At 34.1% G+C, this 24,259-nt stretch overlaps 1 protein-coding gene and 1 long non-coding RNA gene across 3 annotated transcripts in view; one reads left to right on the top strand and one right to left on the bottom strand.

Moving 5' to 3' along the window:
• Positions 1-24,259, bottom strand: part of LOC126920766 (uncharacterized) — a 123,665-nt gene that overhangs the window by 46,751 nt on the left and 52,655 nt on the right. For both annotated transcript variants that reach the window (XR_007712085.1, XR_007712086.1), the window contains exon 3: positions 19,507-19,806. This is a non-coding gene — a long non-coding RNA (uncharacterized LOC126920766). The remainder of the gene's footprint in view (positions 1-19,506; positions 19,807-24,259) is intronic.
• Positions 1-24,259, top strand: part of LOC126920759 (uncharacterized) — a 212,134-nt gene that overhangs the window by 168,798 nt on the left and 19,077 nt on the right. The window contains exon 5 of the mRNA XM_050731512.1: positions 19,572-19,821. Coding sequence (XP_050587469.1) covers positions 19,572-19,821 — 250 coding nt within the window. The remainder of the gene's footprint in view (positions 1-19,571; positions 19,822-24,259) is intronic.

Genomic DNA, 24,259 nt, shown 5'->3' with positions numbered 1-24,259 from the left:
ATTATTATTATAATGTAATATCGATACGCCAACAGTCTACACGGATGCCACAGTCGCAAACATCCGCGAAAGAGCAGTAAAGAGTTGGAAATTCGTGTTCATAACGTTGATACACAGTTTCTATACCGTACACGTTGCCATCGGACGATCGCGTACATCGAACTTTATCGTTCGTCGTCGCATCCAGTTTGTTCCGTACTCCATTTCCAATGTAAATGCGGAGCGGATCGGTCGCGGAGAAAGAAAGTTGCTTGCAGCAGGCGTTCTAACCTACCGTTGAGTCTGTTATATCCATTTATATGATATTTATTTCAATTTCTTAACCACTTAATATATACACACACATTTTGAACATATACTGTTGAAGTAATTACTTCAAGGAAAAATCTACATCTTTTTCTTCTGTATATCCGTAACCTGGAGACCGCTGTTACGAAGAGAATAGAATTTAGTGAAAAAATTCGAAATAAGGAGAGGTCCATATCATTGTGCCCTTGAATATAAATTGTGTTTTGTCTAAAAACAAAGGAGCTATAAATATATGAACGTGCTCCCTATCATATCTTCTTATTGTATTGTAACACTGTAAAAGTGAGGATCTGGATCAGCATACACTATAGCTGTACTTATACTTATACCTATACTTATTTCAATATATTTTTCTATTACAAATTCATCCACTCGTTCTGCTATCAGCCAATCTCAACATATACAACTGTTGGTTTGATTAGTTTAATCATTGATTATTGGTTATAGTATATCCTTTGAATTCAGAATATTTTCTTTTATCATTAATACAATGTCAGTTATGTTCAACCGATATATGAATACATTCTTGAGAATCTGTTTTTAAAATCACCTTGCATATTTTTATCGTAACGGTCTGTACAACTGAAACAATTAACAATTAACAATTCTTCCAAAAAGATGATCGCAAAGTAATTTTATTGTATCTCGTGATGCCTGCAACGCTGTTTGCACGGCCTAATATTCTGTAGAGTGTACAACTATTTTTTTAAAAACTGTTGAACAACAGTAATATAAAGATTCTATTAATACATTCAATTTAAATTCCAAATAGAGGTAATAAAAGAAACATCGTATTACTTAAAAAAATATCACGAAAAGTGAAGCATATTTCATTAATATGGAATAATAAATTATTATTTTTTAGGCAGCTTGTAAAAGATATATCATGACCATTCTCATTCTCACCACGACTTGTCTTTTTACTATATGATGATTTAAATTATTTGCTACCGGTGAAGCAAAGAAAAATTCCTGCGTTAAGAAGTTAATCTTCCCCGCTGTCTTTTCCATTCTTACGCAGCATTCTTTAACAGCGGTGGCGTCGGCGGAAGCGAAAAACCGAAGTAGAGGCTCGGAAAGAAGAAGCGCTACAGAAGCGTACTTCTTTGTCCCGAGTTTTTCAGCAAATCTTCACACTAGAAAAGCCCCCGCCAGCAGCCCTTTGTACGGCTGCATAAATTATTTTTTTCCCGGATTTTCGTTACAACACGAGGGAAAAAAACGAGGCCTCTTTCGATCGAGCGTGATTCAGCAGCGAGAAACGTGATGCGCCGACGAAACCGACGCTTGATGCTAGTCTGAATGTTACCTTGATTGGTCTCACATTACGGAAAGCGCGGGAATTTATTTTATCTCTTCTCGTGATGTTTGTAGATTTCCAAATATCGATACGCAAAATGACTCATCGGAGAGTGTCGAATATTTCTTTGGCTTGGCTTGTTGCACTTATTTTTATAATAAAATGAAAGATTTGAATTAGATTGTAACAATATTTATAACTAATTTGTAGAAATTATTGACTAATAGAAAACATGTTTTGATTTCTTAGTTCTACGGTTAGGACATTGTTGTTTGATAATTCTTTTTTTTTATTCTTTATGTAGTATTACGAGACTAGTTTAAAGAAAATTGTATTAAACATTTTGAAATCTAGTTAGAATTTAGAATTTATTCGCTCGTAAAAAATGCTGAGATGAAAGAAGAAAATAATTTTCGGATCATAAACCGATTTTATGCGATTCACCTTATCAGTTAGATGATAAAATCCATGAAACGCGCGTTTCCTCACAGAAATAAGTAGTTAATTCTGCTAGTCAATTTTAAACGAGCCCTCCAAGTGTCATTATATTTTGACAGAAAGATACTACGAAATTTGTTTTTCCTAGAAGCAAATGTATAATAATTTCTTATCGTGATCATAAACTTTCGTGTGTGGGGCATTCATATAATAAAATATTGATTCAGCAATTGAAAGCTTGTTTATAATTTCTTTGATTGTCTCTTTTGGAACGTTAATTGAAATTTCAATGCTTCAATGTTATTTCCATGACAAAAGATATGAAGTTTTAGATAACGAAAAATATAACAGATTTCGCAGATTACGGAGAAGAAAAAAATATCTAAAGTAAGTAAACTTTATTGTGACACTATATTCGTACTGACTAGGCCGAAATAATATTTTAAAAATCTAGATTCTAATAAAAAAGTATATGTATAAAAAATAAATACAGAATATTGAATTTACAGTTGCCCTGTTATTTTTACCTTATCTCAAAAAGGTTAGTTTTATCATTACAATTTCAACGTATTGTATTTCTCTATCATTTCAAAAGTATCGAATGAAACAAAAAAGCTTCGCTGATATATCGATTGCTATAGAAATACATATTAAATTTAGCAAAGTAAATACAATTACACATTCTCTATGAAATTTGTTAGACAATCATACAATATTGGTTCATTCATTCATTACGATAATTAATATATTTTTTATCATTGTTATAAATTTATCTTTTATGGTCTGAATCCGTTTAATTTCGAAAAATTTATGTAAAAATCTTATGAGGAATCAGATGTTGATAAATTTCCTTGATGTTTGTATTTCCCGTCTCTACTGTTTAACGATCTTGGAAATGATAGAATTACAATTGTGATGGATGTTATATTGTCCTCGATTTTCCAATAACTGATTGGAACTGGAATACTTTAACAATGTATTAAAATTCAAATTTTTCCTCGTCCGATTCGATATCTCGTTCCGCCATAACTGCGTCAAAAATGAAAGGGTTGGACGGGCGATCGTAGTTAATGCGAGTAATTTTACGCTCTATGTTTAATGCATGCCACCGATTTAGTTTCTGCGTTTAATCAATGCACGGCGGTTTAATTTCTATAATTAATATAACGACACAGGCAACCGTACAGGATACTAATCGTAACTCGGCAAACATAAACGACATCAAGTGAAATTTCATTTGCCCATTTATTTGGAAATGAAATTAACAAAACGTTTGCGATGCTCGAGTTTTCCTAACCATAGTTTAAAAATATTCCGTATATATATAATAGTATATAAATATATAAAATATATATACGTCCTTATTAATATTCGCAAATGTTCCAACTAATTTTAGCTAATCAAATTGTTTCTACTATCTATTTTGTTTAAAATGTAGGAAACATACAAAATGAATTTTTCAAAATCTTATGAATTAGTGTCTTTGATAATAGAGAACATGTAAAGGAATTGCTAAAATATATATATGTATGAAATTAATATTATTAAGGCACGTATGATTATCTATTATTTTTATATATCTTATATGAATGTATAGTTGGTACTTTTAATCGTATTAAAATTTCTATAAGAATCCTATAGCGTGCACCAATCCTGTATGACACTAACTGTGCACTATTTTTTCGCAACTAATTCAAATCCTCCAGGTTTAGCAGGTAACACTATCACGTTTCTACGACGTGTATTGTACCACGTAAAGAATAGAATGAAATATAGCCGAATGTTTTTCTATAGGTACTAGTTTTTTCTATAGGTAGTAGTTTTTGTTTTCGTGATCGAAGGTATACAATTGAAAATACCATTTGAGAATCGGGCTTTACGAACTTTCAGAATAAACTTTGATGACGTTCGCGTATGAAACGTAAAAGATTTCACGTTTGTATAACTAAAAAGAAATATATAATCCAATCTATGCTTTTCACGCTTCGATAATCCAGTTTATAGCCTTTCGAATTTTCTTTGTATCGATTACAAGTCAAATCGAAAACGATGTAAGTTACAAGGAAATTTTTGAACTGTATCATCTGACAGAATAACGAAGTAAAAATTCTTTCCCGAAATAAGATTTATATTATCAAAACATCTGTAAATTTCCATTCACTAAAAGGTTATCACTAACAACGAGTCAAATAGTCTGTTGAAAGATTGTTTTTAACCGAATTTGCCGAATTACAAGACGAATGTATTTTCCTTGATTCAAATAAACCTATCTATACCACGAAAATTTTATTTTGCATATTATATACAATTTTGTATCATTAAATTTTTCATACGTCAATAAAAATCCGCAGTTCAGTAATAAAAAAATAAAACGGTCCTAAAACTTTTATTTGACAGTGTACATAATATGTCACATATGGTGAAACGTCCTAAAGCTGCGTTGACAATCTGTGCACTATGATTGATCGGTGATTAGAGGAAACATATGTATCCGCCGTCCATACAGAAATACTAATCTTAACAGGACAAACATGTTTACTGTAAATGATGCTAGATTATGTAATCATCCGATTGTGTACGTCTACGTGAATAGGAGTAAAACAGTTACTATACGATATGTAATTACATACATCAACCACACGACTAAGGAACAATGCTAATCACTTCTGTGTGCAATCGATACAATTGTCAGAGTGGTGCATACGTATCATTGAAGTTAGTTGTCGTTCACAGGTTACTGTTAATCCTGACATATTGATCAGTGGATGATCCAAGCCTCCTGTCTTAGAAGTAACACTAGTAATATTTATATTCCTTATCAACGAAGATCGCTGTATTATTAGAAACTTTATGGTACTTCGTATGAGGTACGTGTGTAAAATTAAAATATAGAAAACAAAAGTGGAAATTGTATGGAAATGATTTGTTAACATATGATATGAATAATGAAAGAGATTTCAACATATTTTATGATTATATACTTATCCTATATAAAATTACATCGCGGATGAAACTTTATCATATTGGATTAGAAACTTGACTATTGTTGAAGCTATTATATCGTAGATTTCATTAAACCGATTTTTCAATTTAGATGTCATTTAATTGATAAAAGAAAATATTTTAATACGACGAAGTTGAAAAGGGGGACAATTTTCTAAGCTTTTAAAAATAACGATAAATTGACGAAGTTCTAAAGAGAAACTAAGATCATAATTAATATTATAACGTTTAATATTTGTCATTAAAATTTGTTAAATATTCAAATAATTGACAACAACGTACATTTAATTTCAAAATCAAATAGGAGGACAATTTTAGTAATATTTCATTGAATTTTGAAAGTGTTGAAGTAATTACTTACAAGAAAAACTCTACATCTTTATTTTTGTATATCCGTGACCTGCGGACCGCTGTTACGCAAAAAATAGAATTTAGTGAAAAAAAAATATTCTAAATAAAGAGAGGTCCATATTATTGTGCCCTTGAATATAAATTATGTTTTGGGTTACAAGGACTAGAAACAAAGGAGCTATAAATAGATTTCTATTTATGTTTCTTGTAGCCTTTAGCTAGAGGCACAAGGTTAACTTTTTTGGTAATATCCTTTGCTATAAATCTATGAACGTGGTCCCTATCGATTCTATTGTATTGTAACACTATGAGAGTGAGGATTTGGACCACCATAAACTTATACATTATACTTATATTTATACTTATACCTTTATTTATTTCAATATATTTTTTTATTACAAATACATCCACTCGTTCTTCTATCAGTCAACCTCAAGAGAAAGCAACAGTCGTGACTTATCATATAGTAGTTTTTATATGAACTCTTCTGAAATCTCATTGATCAACTCCAGAAATTGAAAAGTACAAAAAGATGATGATACTACGAAGATCATGTTTTTTAAGTTTACTTAAAATTTACTATCATTTATATCGCTCTCTTGCGATAAATCTCTAATAATCTTCTCTTTATTCGCTGGCACAATTTAAGAATAGCAGAGCTTGAAACAACAATTTATTTATTACCTGTTTATTTCTCCCATCTCCCTCAGTTACGAAACCTACTTTTAACATCTATAAATACGCCAACTTTGTTTGAAACAATTTTATACAACAATTTTTATAGATTCCCTCCGACAAACCCTTCTTATCAAAAATCCTTTGAGCTTTACACGGGCTTCTCATAAAAATCATCTCGTTTATCGGTACATTATATCTGGATCGTTGTTTACGAAACATCCTGTGCGTCAATACATCACAAGGGAAAAAGGAGGAGCGCGCGGAAAAAACGGCGGGAGACAATGGCTCGAAGTTTAATCTTCCACGCGAGTTCAGTTCACTCGTTCAAGCAGAATGAGGCAGAGAGACGGGAAAGAGAAAAAGCGAGCGCGGGGAAATAGTAGTTTTATGAGAGGCGTTCTTAATTTTCCAAGTGTCACGGGTCAGTGTAGCTCAGCAAACCAACAACGACTGTCACTGCAGGATCATCGATCAGATATGCAAGAGAGGGAGAGAGAGAGAGAGAGAGAGAGAGAGAGAGAGAGAGAGATACTAAGTTTGGAGAGAAACTGCAAGCGCTTGCCATGGACGTTCGACCTGTTTCGAATGGCATACCGCGTGTTTCGAGCTCATATTCGCTATGATTTATCGTATCCGCGTGCGTTGCCATATGTGGAAGCGTCAGTGCAATCGTTGGATCAGATCTGGCTCATAGATTATCGATGAGAACGCTTGGACGTCGAATAACACAGCTCCAGATGAAAGTTTTCGTGGATCCATAGACAACCATCAGAAAATGACGTCCAACAGAGAGCAACCAGCGAATTGATTTCGAAGATATCCTTTAGATATGACGCTAACCTTTCTTTGTTAGGCAAATAGCAGAATAGGACCGTGTGCAATCGATTTGATGGCAAAATCCTGTCATTTGAACTCGAGTCAAACAAACTGAAACCCCGATCCTTTACTCTCTTACAGAAACAGTTAGTTTCAACTATAAAATAAGGTGTTCCTTTTCTATCGTTAATTGGCCGTGTGAAGGATACTTCAGTGGTGTTTCGGTTGAGGGATGGAGCTACGTTAAGAATCGTAAAAAATTCATGTTAGTACTTAGACTGAGCCAAAATTCGTATGAAAGAACATAGAGATATGAAGTACAGAAGATGATATATGTAGGAGTGGAGCTAGTTTGACTTTATTGAATAATAGATTTCTTACGTGTAACACGAATCGCGTGTATTCTCGAGGTTGAACTGAGGTAGGACTGAGTTATTTAACACTGTTTTATTCAGATTACGAAACGTTTGATGTGAATCTGGTTAAAGGGAACTTGGGTAATTCTGTGATACGGATAATGTCATGTTAGATTCCATGAAATTATATAGAAATTACAGGAATTGTATAGGTTTATACTACGCAATTTGTGAGAATTTTGTACCGGAGAGCTGTATTTATCATAGCATTTTCAAACGATATATATTTAGTCCTAGTTCTAAATAAAAATGATAAAAATTCCCTACTAACAGTCAAATCGCTTGAAGCTTCCATTCAACACTATACGTATAGGTCAGACTATACGTATAGACACGTCATTGAAGCAACTTACCAATACAATAAAAGAAAATTACATAGAGCTCGAATCGGATCAAGCATAACGCCTTATCTGTCTAGTACTGTGGATTGTACCTTGGCCGTAGTATTTAAGTCCGTTTAATTGAGATTTCGTTGGCGAAATCGTCGGACAAATTGCAGAGAGCCACGAATTTCGATGGCCGAGTCCCTCTCAAACAAAGTGAAGTCCGAACACGTCGGTCGATTCGAAAGCTGCAAGCAGCTGGCTAACCCTGTAAAAGGGAGAATGGAAGAATCTTATAGGATCGATTCGGGTGTTCGAGCATCAGCTTTCAGTTTCTTTCTTCTGGTACAGTCCGTTTCTCTGCTCGTTCCCCACTACCTTCTAGACAATCTCTTCCCTTTCCAACAGTCTCGATCCCTTCCCAACCCCTTTGGCTCACTCGATACCAGCCAGGCTATACCCTGGGCTCTTTCATCGAGCGTAAGCGCGCTTAAATACCTGCTGAATCTCGACGAGGCCAGGAAATCACGGACGAGAAGAGTCTGTGAAAAAGGAACGTCTAAAAGGCAACTGCGCGAGATGCCACGGCTCTTTCTTTTCATTCCTCTCCTCCATCTTTCTTCCTTCTCCTTTTTTCTCTACCTTGCTTTCTTTCATTCTTCCCACCATTCTTTCTCGTCGTGTACGCGCGCTGTAGGTTACGTTCTATACCTCTTACACACTGTGCACGTACCACCCCTCGATTGCGGTCAAAATTTGCATGCGAGTTGCGCGCGATCTCCTTCGGGCAAATTTCGAACCTTCCAACAATCTACGTGTGTACGTACCCACCCTTTCGCCGACGATATCACCCTATATATGAAAAATTAAATTGCTGCCAATGAACGAGTCCTCCAGGTATTTTTCCGGGAGGCACGTGATGCTTAGTTGCTAATGAAACTGTGATGTTCTATAGAAGATCTAAAGTAAAGAATTTACAAGGCTTTTCACCGCTTTCCTTCTTTATGAAAAGAATAACTATTCTTTGCCAAGCTTTATGTGAATCTTCTGTACGTGTTATATGAAACATTTTAATATTACATTAGCACGGCAGTAAGATACGAGAGTTATGATTGCATTGATCAAATCTGAAACAAATCTGAAAATGTATATAGAATTTACAAGGTATTTCATCTTAAAAACTATAATTAGAAATTTTGAGAGGAGGTGTACAGCTTTTCCTCATTGAAAAAATCAATTCATATTCTTTTGGATTTATATCATTTGAACTTTGAACTCTTCGTTTGCTTCTATTTTATATCTCATATTTGAAACATATAGTATAAAGTTGCAATCAGTATAATAGATGTATAATCGATGAATAAATATGTGATTAAAAAAGAATTTCAGTGATATTTTTTAACTATCCAAATGGACTTTTTCGAATTCCAACGACAAACTAAGATTAAAGCGATCAATATACTACAGTGACATAGAATTATAGATTTTCGAGACAGTGCACTGTATTTAATCGCAGAAGAAATAGTGGAAAAAGTAAATTCCCTTGGTAATACTATGCATTGAGACTTAACGAAGATTGAAAAAGTATTGAGAGAGAATTGGTTCTGCATAAATTGCCTATAGTGAATCACATTCATTTCTTGTTAGGAATAGATCGTAAAATATTATTGAAATATCAATATAATCCTTTTCCCTTGTCCCGGTTTTAATGACACTAAATAAAAGGAGTTATAATCTTAGAAGTGAAATGTTGTATTAAATTTTAGTACTTTTTAAAATAAAATGTAGAGTATGTAAATTATTTTGTAGAAAATGAAACAGATATATATGGCCAATAGTAATTAATCAGTAGGCGGCTGATCATCAGTGTATACACATAAAATAAAGTAAACTATTATTCCATTTTTTTTAATCATTATTAATTATAACTTTAATTAATATAGGTCTGCTGTATAGGATTGATTAATATTAGTATTTATACATATATTTTCTTTCAATAACGTAATAAAAATTATTTGACATAAAAATTTTAATATTATGCTAGAATTAACCGGTAACAGAAATATTACCATATTATATTTGAAGTAAAGTATTATAAATATTATTTGATGTAGATAAAATTCCTATGCTTTTCGTTCAATATTTTATATGCTTCCGGAAACAAAATATATTCATTCGCAAAAATTCGAATATTTTTAATCACCAAAGTATTTCCCCCTCATTTCTCTACGAATTAATTACGTTGCTCTAATCCAATTTATAAATTTCTTAGCACCATTGGCATAATTCATAAATATTTTAAATTATAACAAAATCTTCCATAAATTTCCGATATTTGCATTTTTTACATGCAATATTCATTGCACTGTCCTGTCATTAACAATAAAACAAATCTAAAAATATGTATGATATGTATTTATCTATAAATATAATAAACGTACAAAAATTTAATGCATCACATAAGCTATCCTTCGTCAGGAAGTTTTAAAACATGCCCGTTTAAAAATATTCCAAAACTATGTATCTCGCATTTGTATCTGACAGGTCAACCGTGACCTCCATTGGGTTAACAACAACGATAAATTTTTGTTTATTCAACATGACAGATAACTGGAAGAAAAATTCAATGACGCGGCTAACGTGACGTTTCAAAGAACTCGTAGGTTGCAAAACTTTTGCGAAACGGGGGCGCGCGATAAAATTAATAAAACTGTCACAGAAAACAGATCGATATTCCAATATCGCGATGTTCCATCCTCACGAATTAATGGTAAACGTTTTTGTACATTCCGCGGGACGTCTCTGTCGCGCGCGTGTAGCTTCAAATGCAACCAAATAGCAATAATAAAAATGGGAAAGCTGGCACGTAACAGAAAAATAAATCTTCTGGTCGGAAAGAGGGCGGATAGAAAAATGGTTTAGGGGGAGGGGAGCGGATAATCATAGAAAAATCCTTCATAGTTGCGAGGTTTGCGGCTTTTCCACCAATTGTCGAGTAATAATGTGTCAAATAACATTAAAACAATATCGTTGGGAAACGTCGCTGCGGTGTGTCGCGACAGAGAGGTGTATTTCATAGCCGCGGTTAGCCTGGAAACCGCCGAGAGAGACACTTCAAAGGTGCCAAAAAGGCTTGACGTTTACGTGCGAAATAACGGTCGAAAGTATCCCATTCTCGGGCGCCGGCAGCCACGTGCATAAATTCGTGGGACAAACTGCCATTGCAGAGGTTTCGCATAGCTACGCCCTTAGGTGCAATGCATAGCGCGACTGCAGTACATTTCGGGATATAAGCCCGCACGCCGTCTCGCTTGTATACACAGTGTCACAAAAATTTCCATTAGAAGCTCGTATCCTACTTTTCTTATGTAAGGGAAAAGCGTAAATATTGCATTGGTTTGGAAATAAGGGACTTTATGGAATTTGAGTATTCATTTTGTGAGATAATAGGAGAAAAGGCAAAGGAATGTAAAGGTTTTTGTTCACTGGAATATGAGATTGGAGTTTTCAATTTATAGTGGATTTTTTAAATCGGATATATAACGATAATTTGAGTGATAATTTTCGATAATGCTTTGTCGTAATAATTATTAAGTCCTATAGTACATATTTATTCAACGATGAAAGTTCAAGCAACTATAAGATAATAGTAGTGTACGTTAAATTTCCAAAAAGAAAAATGAAAATTGAATACGTCAAATATGGGTAGTAATAAAATGCAATTTCAAAAATGTTAATTTCAATGAAATATTACGACGTAACATAGTATTTAATTCTCGAAATGTATGTCATATCAGATGAAATATTGAATTTATAACTTCATAAACTTCATACCAGTTCTATTCAGATTGCCAAGCGGTACGATTAAATGTAATATTAATAGTTTGCACTAATTTGTCCTATTTGTTAATTTCATTTACCCTGTGTATACACAACTTTTGATATTAATACACATTGATGTAATTGGCGCTGCTTTTATAAATATAGAATTAGCAAATTTTAAGTAGAATACATATTATGTGGATCTATTGAAATCTATCAATTTAATTTCTTTTAATTCATTTTTATTTTAACTTCTACATTTAGAAACATTAATTACTGACACATTCTATCACTGACTTTTAATGTATATCATAATCAAATTATTATCCATTACAATCTATACAAGCAAATATATAGTCCATAACTTTTATTAAAAGTAGCATGGTAGTAATTTCTATTAAAAGTAGAATGCAATTTTGAAACTATATTGTAGGAAGCCAAAAGCATTCACCTTCATGTGTTATACATTGTAACGTTATACATACATAATTCCATTTGAATTGCAATAAATGCTCAGTGAAACTACTCATATTCATCACCACAGAAATTTTAAGAGAATTTATATTATCCTTATGGAATTTCTATCTCCCGCTTATTCCGTGTTTGGTCATTGATTCACTTTACATACTATACTTCGCAATTTCATCTTAATCATTTCTATTGAAATATCAAAGAATATTCCTTTGAACAATCTTCTCGTCGTTCTTCTGCATTTTCTTAAATGATATAATATCTAAGATATATTGCAAGATATTCTACATATGAACTTCCAAGCTTAACAATGTTATAACTATTTCAAGGATGTAATCCATAATCAGTGCCTTAGTGTGCAAGAAGGAATAGACGTAGTTGGTCTACTTGGGACGATTAAGATCTACTTGACGTAATGCATTCGTCATTCTAATTCACACTAGAACTAATTTAAAGTCTTTCTCTTTTATCATTTTTTAATTCACGAGATATATGAAGAAGATAGAAAGATCAAACTTCAAAATGCCACCAGTTTTTTAATTACTGACTTTCTTCTTGCATTCTGCTACCTGCTATAGTCAAACTCATCCTAATTAAAAACGTCTTCAAGAGGAACAGTGAGAAGATCTTTTTTGTGAAGCGATTGCTTTGAAGGACCATCGTCAATTTTACGTATTCAATGATAACTTCATATTTGTGCTTAAAAATTAAGAAAAATACCTATATTGAATTTTCACATTCATGTTTCACACTTGACCAATATAAGCATGAAAGTCGTGTCTTGTCCCAGTGCCAATGAAATTTTAAAATATATTATTTAATATGCAAGATATATAGCGACTCAAAGAAATTATCAGGCTCTACATTTCATGTTTATAGTAACAAACTCTCGTAATCATATAAAAGTACTGCGAAAAGATACGAAATTTAATATATCAAACTTGCATTTAATTATGCTATAATAAATACAATACTTCGTCTAGCCACTGTACGCATACAAATTTTTGTACGATAAATGTTCAAATACTTTCGTGAGCCACTATAGTACACGTAGCAAAATAGTTTGGAAATTTCCATCGAAAAGTCGCAAGCACCGCGTAGAACGGACGTGGTAAGCGTTAAGTCTGCCGCGAGGCGGTCGTATATACCAAATAGATACAGGTGTGGAGTTATAGCACGAGCAATCGTACGTGTGTTTGCGTACACACTGTTGCACTTTGTCGTCGGAGGTACGTCGTAAACTGTATCGTTCGCCAACAATCGTCGTCCCTGGACGAGAAACGCGCTACACTGGTGTCATCCTTGTCGCGACCTGGTAATCCCGCCGCTGGTTTTCAACCGACCTCTACACTCGTGCACGAGGTGATGTCGGGTCTTCGACGAATACAGAAAGCAGGTGCGCGAGACACAGACCCAGTTGGAGCGCGTTTTCTCGGTTTTCTCTAATTGAATGGAGCGGTTGAGGGTTTAACCCCTTGCTCTTGGTGTGTACGTTTGTTTGTTTCCGAGCCTACGTCCGCCCCCTGTGTGCTCCATCCTTCGTTCTCGAACTAATTGCTTATGACTTTCGTGCTGCTGCACTTCTTGCGCGAATTCAATTAAAGTCACGAACCGATACGAGGGTACCGAGAGTCGAAAGTTGCTTTATCGCGAGAACGTGGCCACGAGTGACCTGCTTGGATTATTCGAAAGCTTCAATTATCGCTGTTCGATTTAGTTAGTTGGTTCAACTTTGGAAAATTTGGATTTTTTGAAGTTCAGATTATGTATTTTTTCTTTTTTTTTTATTATTATTTGGAATCGTATCGATTGCCAGGGTTGTTGGAAAAATAGATTCTATGTTCAAATTCATTTGCACTGCATATTTACATCTATAGAAACAAATAGACTCTAAATTCGATCCTATCGTAAGCATCAATCGGAAGTAGATTGCTTAAACTGTGATAAAGTGTCATAAAAAAATATATAGAAAGTAGTATCGTGCAAACTCTTGCACTCCACTTAAATAATAGTGTAATCATTTATCTAAGTAATATTTATACAATGTCAACGTGACTCTAACAAACATTTCGTTCCATCAGCGTGTCTGCGCCATTGATTTAAATCTGCGATAACTAGTTTTATTATCCCATTGATTGTATTGATACACATATACATACAACGAGGACACAGAATTTGTGGAAGCGATATGTAACAAATTCGGATAATGTCGGCTGAATTAAAGCGATATCGAATTTTAACAAATCTCTACTACTCTTAAAATTTTACCGCTATTTCCATAGATTAAAAATAAATATTCATTCGCAACAAAAAACACGTCGGTATCTCAAATTAATATCTAAGTCAATAACTTGTTTAATATTTCTGTGCTCGACCGAAGTATCTTTTCCAGCATGTAGAAAAGGAAAAAGACCAACCAGGAAACAATGGAGCTTCCACCTTTCCATAATTCATAGTCGATTGTAATCTCTTTTAACCCATTTCTAGTCCGAATTCTGAAAAGTAGCCGCCAGAAGGATAGAATCTATTTATCAACAAGGCTCGATCTATACAATGGCTAACGAAAGTATTTGAATACTTACCATAGAAAACTTTTATGCATGAATATGGTACATTCTGTATAAAATGTTTTTAAATTTCAATAACATATTAATAAAACATGACTCTCATGATTACATCGATAAAATTTGCAATCAATAAAGTGTATATAGAAGTTGTTACGAGGTATTTACGGCTTGTTATATAATAAACAATACAATCGAATGTCAACATTATTGCATGTATTTAAAGTAAATATCTTGTAGCTCCCATGTACATATTCAGATTCATTTAAAGTATTACCAATATAAACATAACAATCGTGTCTTATTATCGATGAAATCTCAAAATATTTTATGTGAAACGTATAATATATTTCTAAAAAATATTTGTAAGTGTTCCAATACTTTCGTAAACCGCTGTATCTTACAAGTAGAATGATAACCATCAACACTGCACGACCATTAATCATCGGGATTCTATTTTTTCGTCTTAGACACACAACCGAAAAGGGTGTGAATTGCATAATTTTTCAACCAAGAAAATCCCAGTACCGGTGCTTACAACGAGTATCCAACGCGTACACATTTATCTCTGACTGACACAGATTTGACAAATCGTTAAACACTAGCGATGTACACACGTACTCGTTGGAAATGAATTTTTCCGTGTTCTGCTTTTCCGCAATGTTCCACGGCTGGAATTAATCGATGGCAATCCTTAACGCGTTACGGCGAGAAAAGTTGGAAGAAGTTTGAAACGCGTACACCGTAAAGTAGAATTCGACACGAATCGTTGCTGGTACAGTCGAGAACGACGTTCTTCGTCGACAATAAGCTAACGAGGATTCTTTTCAAAGGTTTCGAAGAAATGGCTTCTGCCGATTGTCTATGATCAAAGTCCCCACAGATGTAATTTCACGACGGTAACCCTGATTCTTCATTGTGGACTGCGATTGCTGACGAAACTTTTTCGGGGTAACTGTCGCTGGGCTTCGTTACGCTTGCGGGTATTCCTGTCGTTCGTTGTTTCTATCATTATTTCCCGGTAATAATAATTCAATAGGCAAAAGTGTAATCCTATATGAAAAAATAAGGTGAAAACATAGAGTAGAATTCTTTTTATGAGACTTGGTTTTCGAGAAAATCGAGTTTGAAAGTTTATTAAGTGTCTAAATTTAAATTAAAAATGAATCAAACAATATTTGTTCATATGTTTCGATTTTAAGATAAATCGAATTTGGAAACTTGTTAAATATACATAGTCCAATTATCGATTGAATACCAATGAATAATCAATAAGAGGTTATTGTTCAGGTCAAAATAAGTAAAGATGTAGAATAAAATTGTTACATTTAAGGTCTCATATTCAAGAAAATAAAGTTTGTGAATACAGTATATATGTTTAGTTAATGTAGATAAATTTTCAAATTGAATTTCCTTGTACACTAGTCATAATGAAGTAAATGATGTGCATAATATTAATACAATATATAAGGTGCATCTATATGATATACTTTATTCATTTAATAAATTTGAGTTTCACGTCCTTTTCTAACCCGTTATGTCGCACCTGTATACGCGAAGTTTATGCCACACGCCCTGCACGACTAGTGAAACAAGTCAAAATCAAAGAATCGGTCAGAAAAAGAACATAAACATACTCCTCTAGCAATCCAATATAAAATAATGAATTTTAATGAGCGTATCGATAGAAATGCAAGGATATATTCGAAAAAACCACCGACTCCCTTCCATTACAACAAAACAAAAAGGGAGAAAAACTCGTTACAGAAACAGAATACAATGTTTTCTCTGACTTTCCTCCGCTTTTAGCTTTCATTTATGCAGCTTTTGTGTACCCCTTCTTTTTTTTTTTCTAAATAAATTCCACCGCAGTTTCTGAATTCGGTTTCCTACACCCTCTCTTGCAACGAAACACGAAACAAATAAAAAAAAGAGCGAGGGAGAGAGAGAGAGAGATGAACGAGATGCACGAGACGTTGTTCGGACGCTCTTCTATTTCCTTCCGTGTTTTCGCGCAATTCGCTTTTCCATTTCCATGGTTACTCGAATTTATGAAGAATGTTCATCGAAATAATAATAAATCGCGCAGGATAGGAACGTTTGTTACATTTAAAAACGCGTTACTCATCGGTCGCGAACACGACAGAAATGCCCGTGTATTTGTTCTTATACAAGTGCTGGTTGCGTCATGCATTACTCGCAACGCGTTATAGCGAAACATTGATTCATACCTCGAACCGGATTTTAAAGCGATGTTTGTTAAAAGATTCATCGGAATATCCGGTACACTGAATTCAATTTGTTTAATTTGCGTTCAGCATCGATTTTATAATGTAGTATCGTAAGAGCAACGTCATTCCGAAAACATTCCATAAATAACGCGCATATTCGCGTGCCAAGTTACGTTATGGTTTTTGTAAATAATGTAAGGTTCTTGTTTAAATTAATTTCATTATTATTGCGAGGCAACTTTGTTTGTAATTTCTTTATTTGTATAACAAAAGTAATATTTCTGGCAATTTTTGTTGCCCTCTCTTTTATTTCGCGTATCACGTATTTTATAAATTTTTGTTTTACCATGATGTAAAAAGTCACATTTATCATCGGTGACTCGTGTCGTTATATTTTTGTAATTATTTTTAATTTAATATTCAAAATAAAAAATTTTACGTTTTAGTGAAATACATTAATTAAATCAACATTATAATGGAAGTGGAAAGGAAATGGTAAAAAGTGTAAAAAAATTTACGAAGGGAATGGGAAAAAATTTACAAAAGGAAAGTATCTTGCACTTTAATCCCTAAAAAGATAACTTCCTGCCTTGTGTACTCGTTTCGAATAGAAAATGAAGATTGCACGGCAATGCAACAAGAAAAAACAAAGTTGTAACAATTTCTATCTCTCTTGCAAATTACAACGTAGCTTGGTCAAGATTAACAATAATAACTATCTAAACATAATAACCACAAGTTCTCAGTAATAGATCCAAAACGTTGTACAAATCGAACATTTTACAGTTTGTAATTAAACAAAAAGCTTTATAGCTAATAAACTATTAAATTATAAATGATAATGATTAATTAACAATTTGATATGATGTTAAAACTAAGATACTTTTATGAATTATACTTTTAGTATATATTCTTTTAGTAAACAGAACTCACTAAATAATAATCTATAATAATGGCAACAACAACAACAACAACAACAATAATAATAACCAGAAAGATAAACATGTCAATGATAACAAATTAAACTTAGAGAAGGATGTTATTTTATGTTTCTTTTACTCTAAATTACGATTCTCTACACACTCGATTGTACGAGAAATATTAACAAAATTGTTCGTTTTAGCATGTCGAAGAAGTGAATCATTAGCGCATAATAGTATCTCTTCTGGTAACCACCGATTCCTATCAGCTCGACGAAATCCCCGCTCCTCACAGATTCCATCCTAATCATCGACCTACTCAAACTACCAGCATATTCCTAATGCTGAATGTTTCCATATCCAAAGAGCAGAAATACTCTAATCTCACTGATGAGTTCACTTCTAGGTCTATCTCCGCTTATTAACCATACTATCCATTGTTGCTTAACTCACATAAGCCTGATTGCTCCGAGATATTTTCCGGTTAACTTACGTAAATGCTAATTACACGCGCAAAGATCGCTCATCTCATTCTATACCTAATATTTACTTTGCTAGAGTGTTTCGGAGGAAATGATGTAGCACATAGTAAATTGATCAATGTAACAAACATTCAAGTATGTCACATTACCTTCAAATAAATTTGTATTTAAGAAAAGGTATTGAAGAAGATGACGAAGCTCTGAATGAAATTTTATAAAGATCGCAGATGAAGTTTGAGAAGGTTTGAATATTTATTTAACAGGCGGACTGCTGATATTTATGTGCTTATGAGAACCTTTAATGCGCAAGAGTTTACAGAATATATATATATATCTGCGATATTCAAAAATATACAGAATATCCGAGGCAGAGTATTTGTTTCTTAAAATATTTAATAAATGGAATAAATCTGCAATGTAACGTAATGGTTCATGTTAGATACTTATATGGGTTGTCGTTTACTAATAGTTTCTGACACATTCTCATTCACATTACGTTCTATGGACAACTATTATGATCGAAACACATTGAATGTGTTAAATCCCGGAAGAATAATTCTCGAAGCTCAAACTACCATTAAAGCCGTTAAAAGTGCGAGTGTACATTGCTATGCACGTTCAGGAGTATCAAGAAACTTGTCAGCATCTTTCCTCGCTGGAAAGTTTTAAGTAAATCTTAGCCGATCCACTTGCGATTCAACCCGCCGTGGGCCGCTCAACCGAATAACTTACTTTCAACGCCATCGCCAGTTCTTAGAACGATAATGATCCATTAAGAAACTCGGAACTCGGGCATTCCTTGTGAATATTACGAGTTAGCTAGAGGGAGAAGCTTCTCTCACAAGAGAGACGGATTTAACAGAAGAAAAAACGTTAATCGGAGGAACACGAAGGTGCCGGAAACGGTCGCCGAGTCTTTCGACTTTTCATCGAACTGGAAGGAGTCGTCTTTGTGCTTAACGGCCGGTACCAGCATGCGGTACTAAATGGAGTGGGGGAGGGGGAGGTGGAAAGGAAGGATCGAACGAACGAAACGAAGAGCTCGCTTCCCGATTCCAGATGAACGGATTTCGTTAAAAGCAGATTTACATTTCACCGGCCACTCTCTCTTTCTCTTAACTTCTTACTATTTCCTTTTTACTCTTTTCCTGTGTAAACCGTTATTCTCTCTATTCCTTTGTACTTTCACGTTCTAATATAAAAAAAAAGAACAAGAAAATAACATCAAGCCATCGTATGTATTATAGAATTTACATATTAATTAATTAGACCCAAGTATATTAAATTTCGTGTCATTTATACAGGTAGTACACATATAGCCAAAGACAAAAATAAGTGAATAGATAGTGGACAAAATGTGAATATTAATTTCGATTGTTTACCTCCTTTCGTTTGATTCCTCTCGTGATGCCAAGATGAAATTTCATGATCATTTCTTTCTGTCCAGGTGGAGTCGTACACGAATCATCAGCCACAGCCGTATCCACACCAGAGGTGGGATCGTAACGACGCTTCTTCGCCCCATACCGATCAGACAGAGAATCTTCAGTGGATCGAGATCAGGGTGAATCTTCAACCGTTCCATTTCTCGAACGGCCAGTTGAATTTACGATGCAGCGCTCAGATTCCAGGCATATATTCGGCGATAAGTGAGGTGCAGCTCGGTGCTGGACTGCGTGAACCTGTGCCAGAGAGGGGTAATACGAATTTTATGCTGACTTTGAATGAGAAATTCTGAATATACAACACCCGCGCACACAGACACCTTGACATGTAAAATTGCCCAACGTTTTTTATTTTTCTTCTTCTCTTTTTTGAAAGAGAGAGAGAAAGAGAGATTTAATCTCGCACGATGCCGCAAAGATAAGAATGATGAACGAATTTATTGTAAAAGCTGCACTCTGGTAATTTTTCAGCGAATTCGGAGGGCTTTAGAATCAAGATTTTCGAGACTGCTCGCTGTTGGACAGTTGAACATTCTATTTTTAATGATTCAGTGAGGATCTACAGTTAGTGATAGGTTGTAGTTGGTTATTCTTGAAGTTCAAATACTTTGGATTTTAAATTCGCGCCTTTTTTTATTCTTTCCTTTGTTATGATTTTGAAATTTATATTTATACTTTCTTTACGTATAATATAAATAATAGAAGAACCGCAATATGAATTTGTAAAGAATTTAATTTTTTGATATCATAACAGAAAATATTACTAGAATACTACAGAAAGATATTTGTCAACATATTTGATATGAAAATATTTTTACACTTTTATAGACTGTCTATTATTACCACTGATAACGGAATAGTGTAGAGCTACCACCTTGCATGGTTCACTCTGTGAATTCTGTAACCTATTCCAAACCGTACTGTGCAGTAGATATCAACACAAGTCGCACGATTCGAAACTACAATAGTCTACTACCATTTTAACGTTCTCTATTTACATGTACCTAAAAAAATGACAAAAAATACAGTATTTCAAAAATCCCCAACAAATGGACGATACAACTCTGGCTGTTCTCTATTATTCTCTCATCGGATTATCCTCAATATCTACTGTTAATGCGAAAATATTCACTGAAACGACCCCTAGCAATACAACCATTAAAGCCTCGGGGAAGAACATTGTTTCAAAAGCAGCGAAAACATCTGAACTAACAGAGACACGTAATACACCCGGTAAAATTGAATCACTTAAGAGCCTCTATATAACAAGCCAAAGCGGAGAATCCCCCCTATGTTTTTGAGCTACTGTTTACGTTTCATTCGTATTCCCCACGAATTCCCCTTCGTGGCTGAAATTCCGCATAAATCTCGAAACAGGTTGTTTGTTCTTCGCTTTATTTTCTTTCTTTTTTTTTACCCGATTTCAACACGATGGACGAACAGACATGGCCCACGAGGAACCCGCTTGTGGTTGTACGCCGCGGATAATAGTTGCACGCTCGGGCTTACCAACCCGAAGATTAGCCGGTCGGTCGCACAGGCTAATAAATTTCGAGAGTTAGGGTCCACCCACTCGAAATCGGAAAGGAAGCCTCCGGTGCACGCCGCGCTCGCTTCCTGCACGCGACGTCGACGAGATTTAATTGACCGGCCACGGCTAGAACCGAGACTCCTATTACCTTTTCCGCAGCTCCTCCTTTCCCTCACCGTTCTTCTTTCTGGGCGGCCGAGTACGTCGTTTCCAGGGGAGTATATTCAACCGGATTTCCTGTCGCGACTAACCTGACGTCTTATGACGACGCATAGGTATTTTACGTACAATGAGGCACACAATGCAATTTACAACTATTGAATACGAATAATCAATGCTCTTTAATACTGTACGCTCGAATAATGTTTCTTCTCTACCCTGGTCTTAACACTCAATGTTAATAGGCTATCTAAGTAGTCCTCGATATTAATGTCATCTAAAAAGGAAATTTTTCAAATTCGATCACCAAACATTGTTTTTCAACAAGTTCACGTCCAATCAGTTTTACAAGGTTAAGTATCTTGTGCAGACTTTGCGAACCGTAACACGGTCATGTTAAAAAGCTACTTTTGAATGAAAAATTTCATTTACTGCAGCATGTGGGTGGATCCCGGTGAAATTTGAGTTTACTGTTTTAGAGTCACTAAAGTTTCATTTCACTTGGCTTTTGATTACTTAAGGTATGTCATAGAGCGAAGCTTTTAAAGAGGAGTAATGGTACGAAAGTTGCCCAAATTGAGACACACAAGTAGAAATTTCGCACCACGCCCGACCTTCGCCTGTTACTTATGAGAATAAGTATACTTACATACGTGTAGTGTACTACAACTATACTATGAGTGTAAAGATACATATATTATTACGTCGCTCTCAGGAAAAAATTCTAAAAGTATTGAGAATATCTAATAGTCACTGTTGAAGTAACTACTTCAAGGAAAAATCTACATCTTTTTCTTCTGTATATCCGTAACCTGGAGACCGCTGTTACGAAGAGAATAGAATTTAGTGAAAAAGTTCAAGATAAGGAGATCCATATTATTGTGCCCTTGAATATAAATTTTGTTTCGGGTTACAAGGTCTAAAAACAAAAGAGCTATAAATATACGAACGTGCTCCCTGTCATATCTTTTTATTGTATTGTAACACTCTAAGAGTGAGGATCTGGATCAACACACACTATACTTATACTTATACCTATACTTATTTCAATATATTTTTTTATTACAAATTCATCCACTCGTTCCTTTACCAGTAAGCCTCAACAATCACACACACAAGGAATAATTGATCAAGAGATGTGGAAAAAGATTACTAATTTTCATTGCCACTGTTCATTGTTCGTTAAAGTTCTAAAATATATATATAGAAATTATAATGTCATTGTTCAATGAGCTTTTAACGAATAGGAATATATAAGAATATTTAATGGTAATATTATATGCTCGTTTTTTATTATTATCTTTCAATGCACTAGAAGAGTTACAAGTATAACACATTTGATCTTTCCTGAGAATTAAAGACTCGCCAACAATTAAATTACGTGGAATGGTATAAATATTCAAACATTTTGCATCTTTTATCATGGTAAAACGGTATGAACGCAGCATCTGTCAGAAAGAAATTAATCCTTTTTCCTTAATGTTATCGTTAGCAGAAAGAAAGTGTAGAAAGTAAAAAGCAAAGATATTAATGAAGGCGATTAAGCAATGTCGGAGAGTGTCTAGCAGAGAAAAATATGAAACGTTTTCGATTTTTCAACTAGAAGAAATTTACAATTCAATTTCCTTAGTATTCTGACCAAGGTGAGAACTGTACTCAAAATAATTACAATCACGTTTTCTGATCGTTGTATATTTAAACCTTACAATTAGCAGTGTAACATTCCTACAAAATATTTATATGAATTATCAATGTACAATGTTATCATGCCATTCATATTATAACAAAAAAAAAATGAGGAAAAAGGATGTTAGAAAACGCTAATGCTTGCAAACTTTTTACCAATCCCCTAACTTTTGCTTAAATCAAACAATTTATGAACATACTTATTTTAAAACATAAACATTTCGAAATCGTATAACTTGCCTTCGCCTACTTGAAGAATATAGAACGAAGCACATTTAATACTGTTGCTAAATTTTATTCCAGATATTTAAGAATATAGCCAGATTTGTCTAATTTCTCATTCGAACATTAATACTCGAACAGGAATTAGTCTCCGTGCTGTTTTATCGCATTGAAATTCTTATTATCTGCAGTGCGGCGTTGCGCACCGGTTTCGAAATCGAACTGAATACGATTTCCGCACGATTGAAATAATCACTTTGCTGCCGTGGAAACGTGGAACTGTATCATTCCCTTAACAAAAGGCAATGAATTATATTCCATCAGGGCAGAATATTTATCAACGAAGCATACTGCAAATAAAAAAGATCTTAAAATTTCATCCCGTTTTTATCGACGAGTCCCGGCCGCTCCGCTGCTCGATTAAATTGAATTTTAGCGCATGCAAGTAGAATATGATGGATGGCGTCAGACGAGCAGCTCCGTTGTCGGATTAAAACGCGCACAACTCACTAGTTTCTTGCGTGAAAATCATTTCGCAGTTAGGTATTCATGGCGTTCAGGCCTGTTATTTATCTTTCAAAGATTCAATTGTTTTCTCAGAATTATTAAACATCTTAAACGTTTCTTTTTATTTCGATATTACGAGGAAAGGCGATGCCATGTTATTATGCGAATATTAAATTATCGGTGCATAATTAATAGACTGCAGGCTTTCGTGCAAATTTATATCTGTACGGAAACAATTAAAGAAATGAAATTTCAGTAGAAATTCGTCTTATCTATTAAAAATTAAAACAAGTACTTCGTCCTCTTTAGTTATCTGTGTTCTTTACCTTTTAATCAAAGCTCTATTATTACATTGTTATGAACTAAAAGCGAAGAGCGAGAAGATAGCAATAAAACTTTAGTTTTCTTCAGTTTGAGAATGGTAGATGGAACTCTTTAATTAAACAGGGCAGTATTCTACTTTGGATATTTTATAGATTTTCCTATATTATATGCAGTCTCTACCTTTACATTCTTAAATTTTCCCTAAATGCGCAAAAATCCGAGTTATAATAATTACTGCTGTTAAATTTTTCAAAATTTGTT

This window comes from Bombus affinis, chromosome 9, assembly GCF_024516045.1.
Source record: "Bombus affinis isolate iyBomAffi1 chromosome 9, iyBomAffi1.2, whole genome shotgun sequence".
Classification (NCBI taxonomy): domain Eukaryota; kingdom Metazoa; phylum Arthropoda; class Insecta; order Hymenoptera; family Apidae; genus Bombus; species Bombus affinis.
The sequence above is the reverse complement of the archived record's forward strand: the minus strand, read 5'-3'. Positions and strand labels throughout refer to the sequence as shown.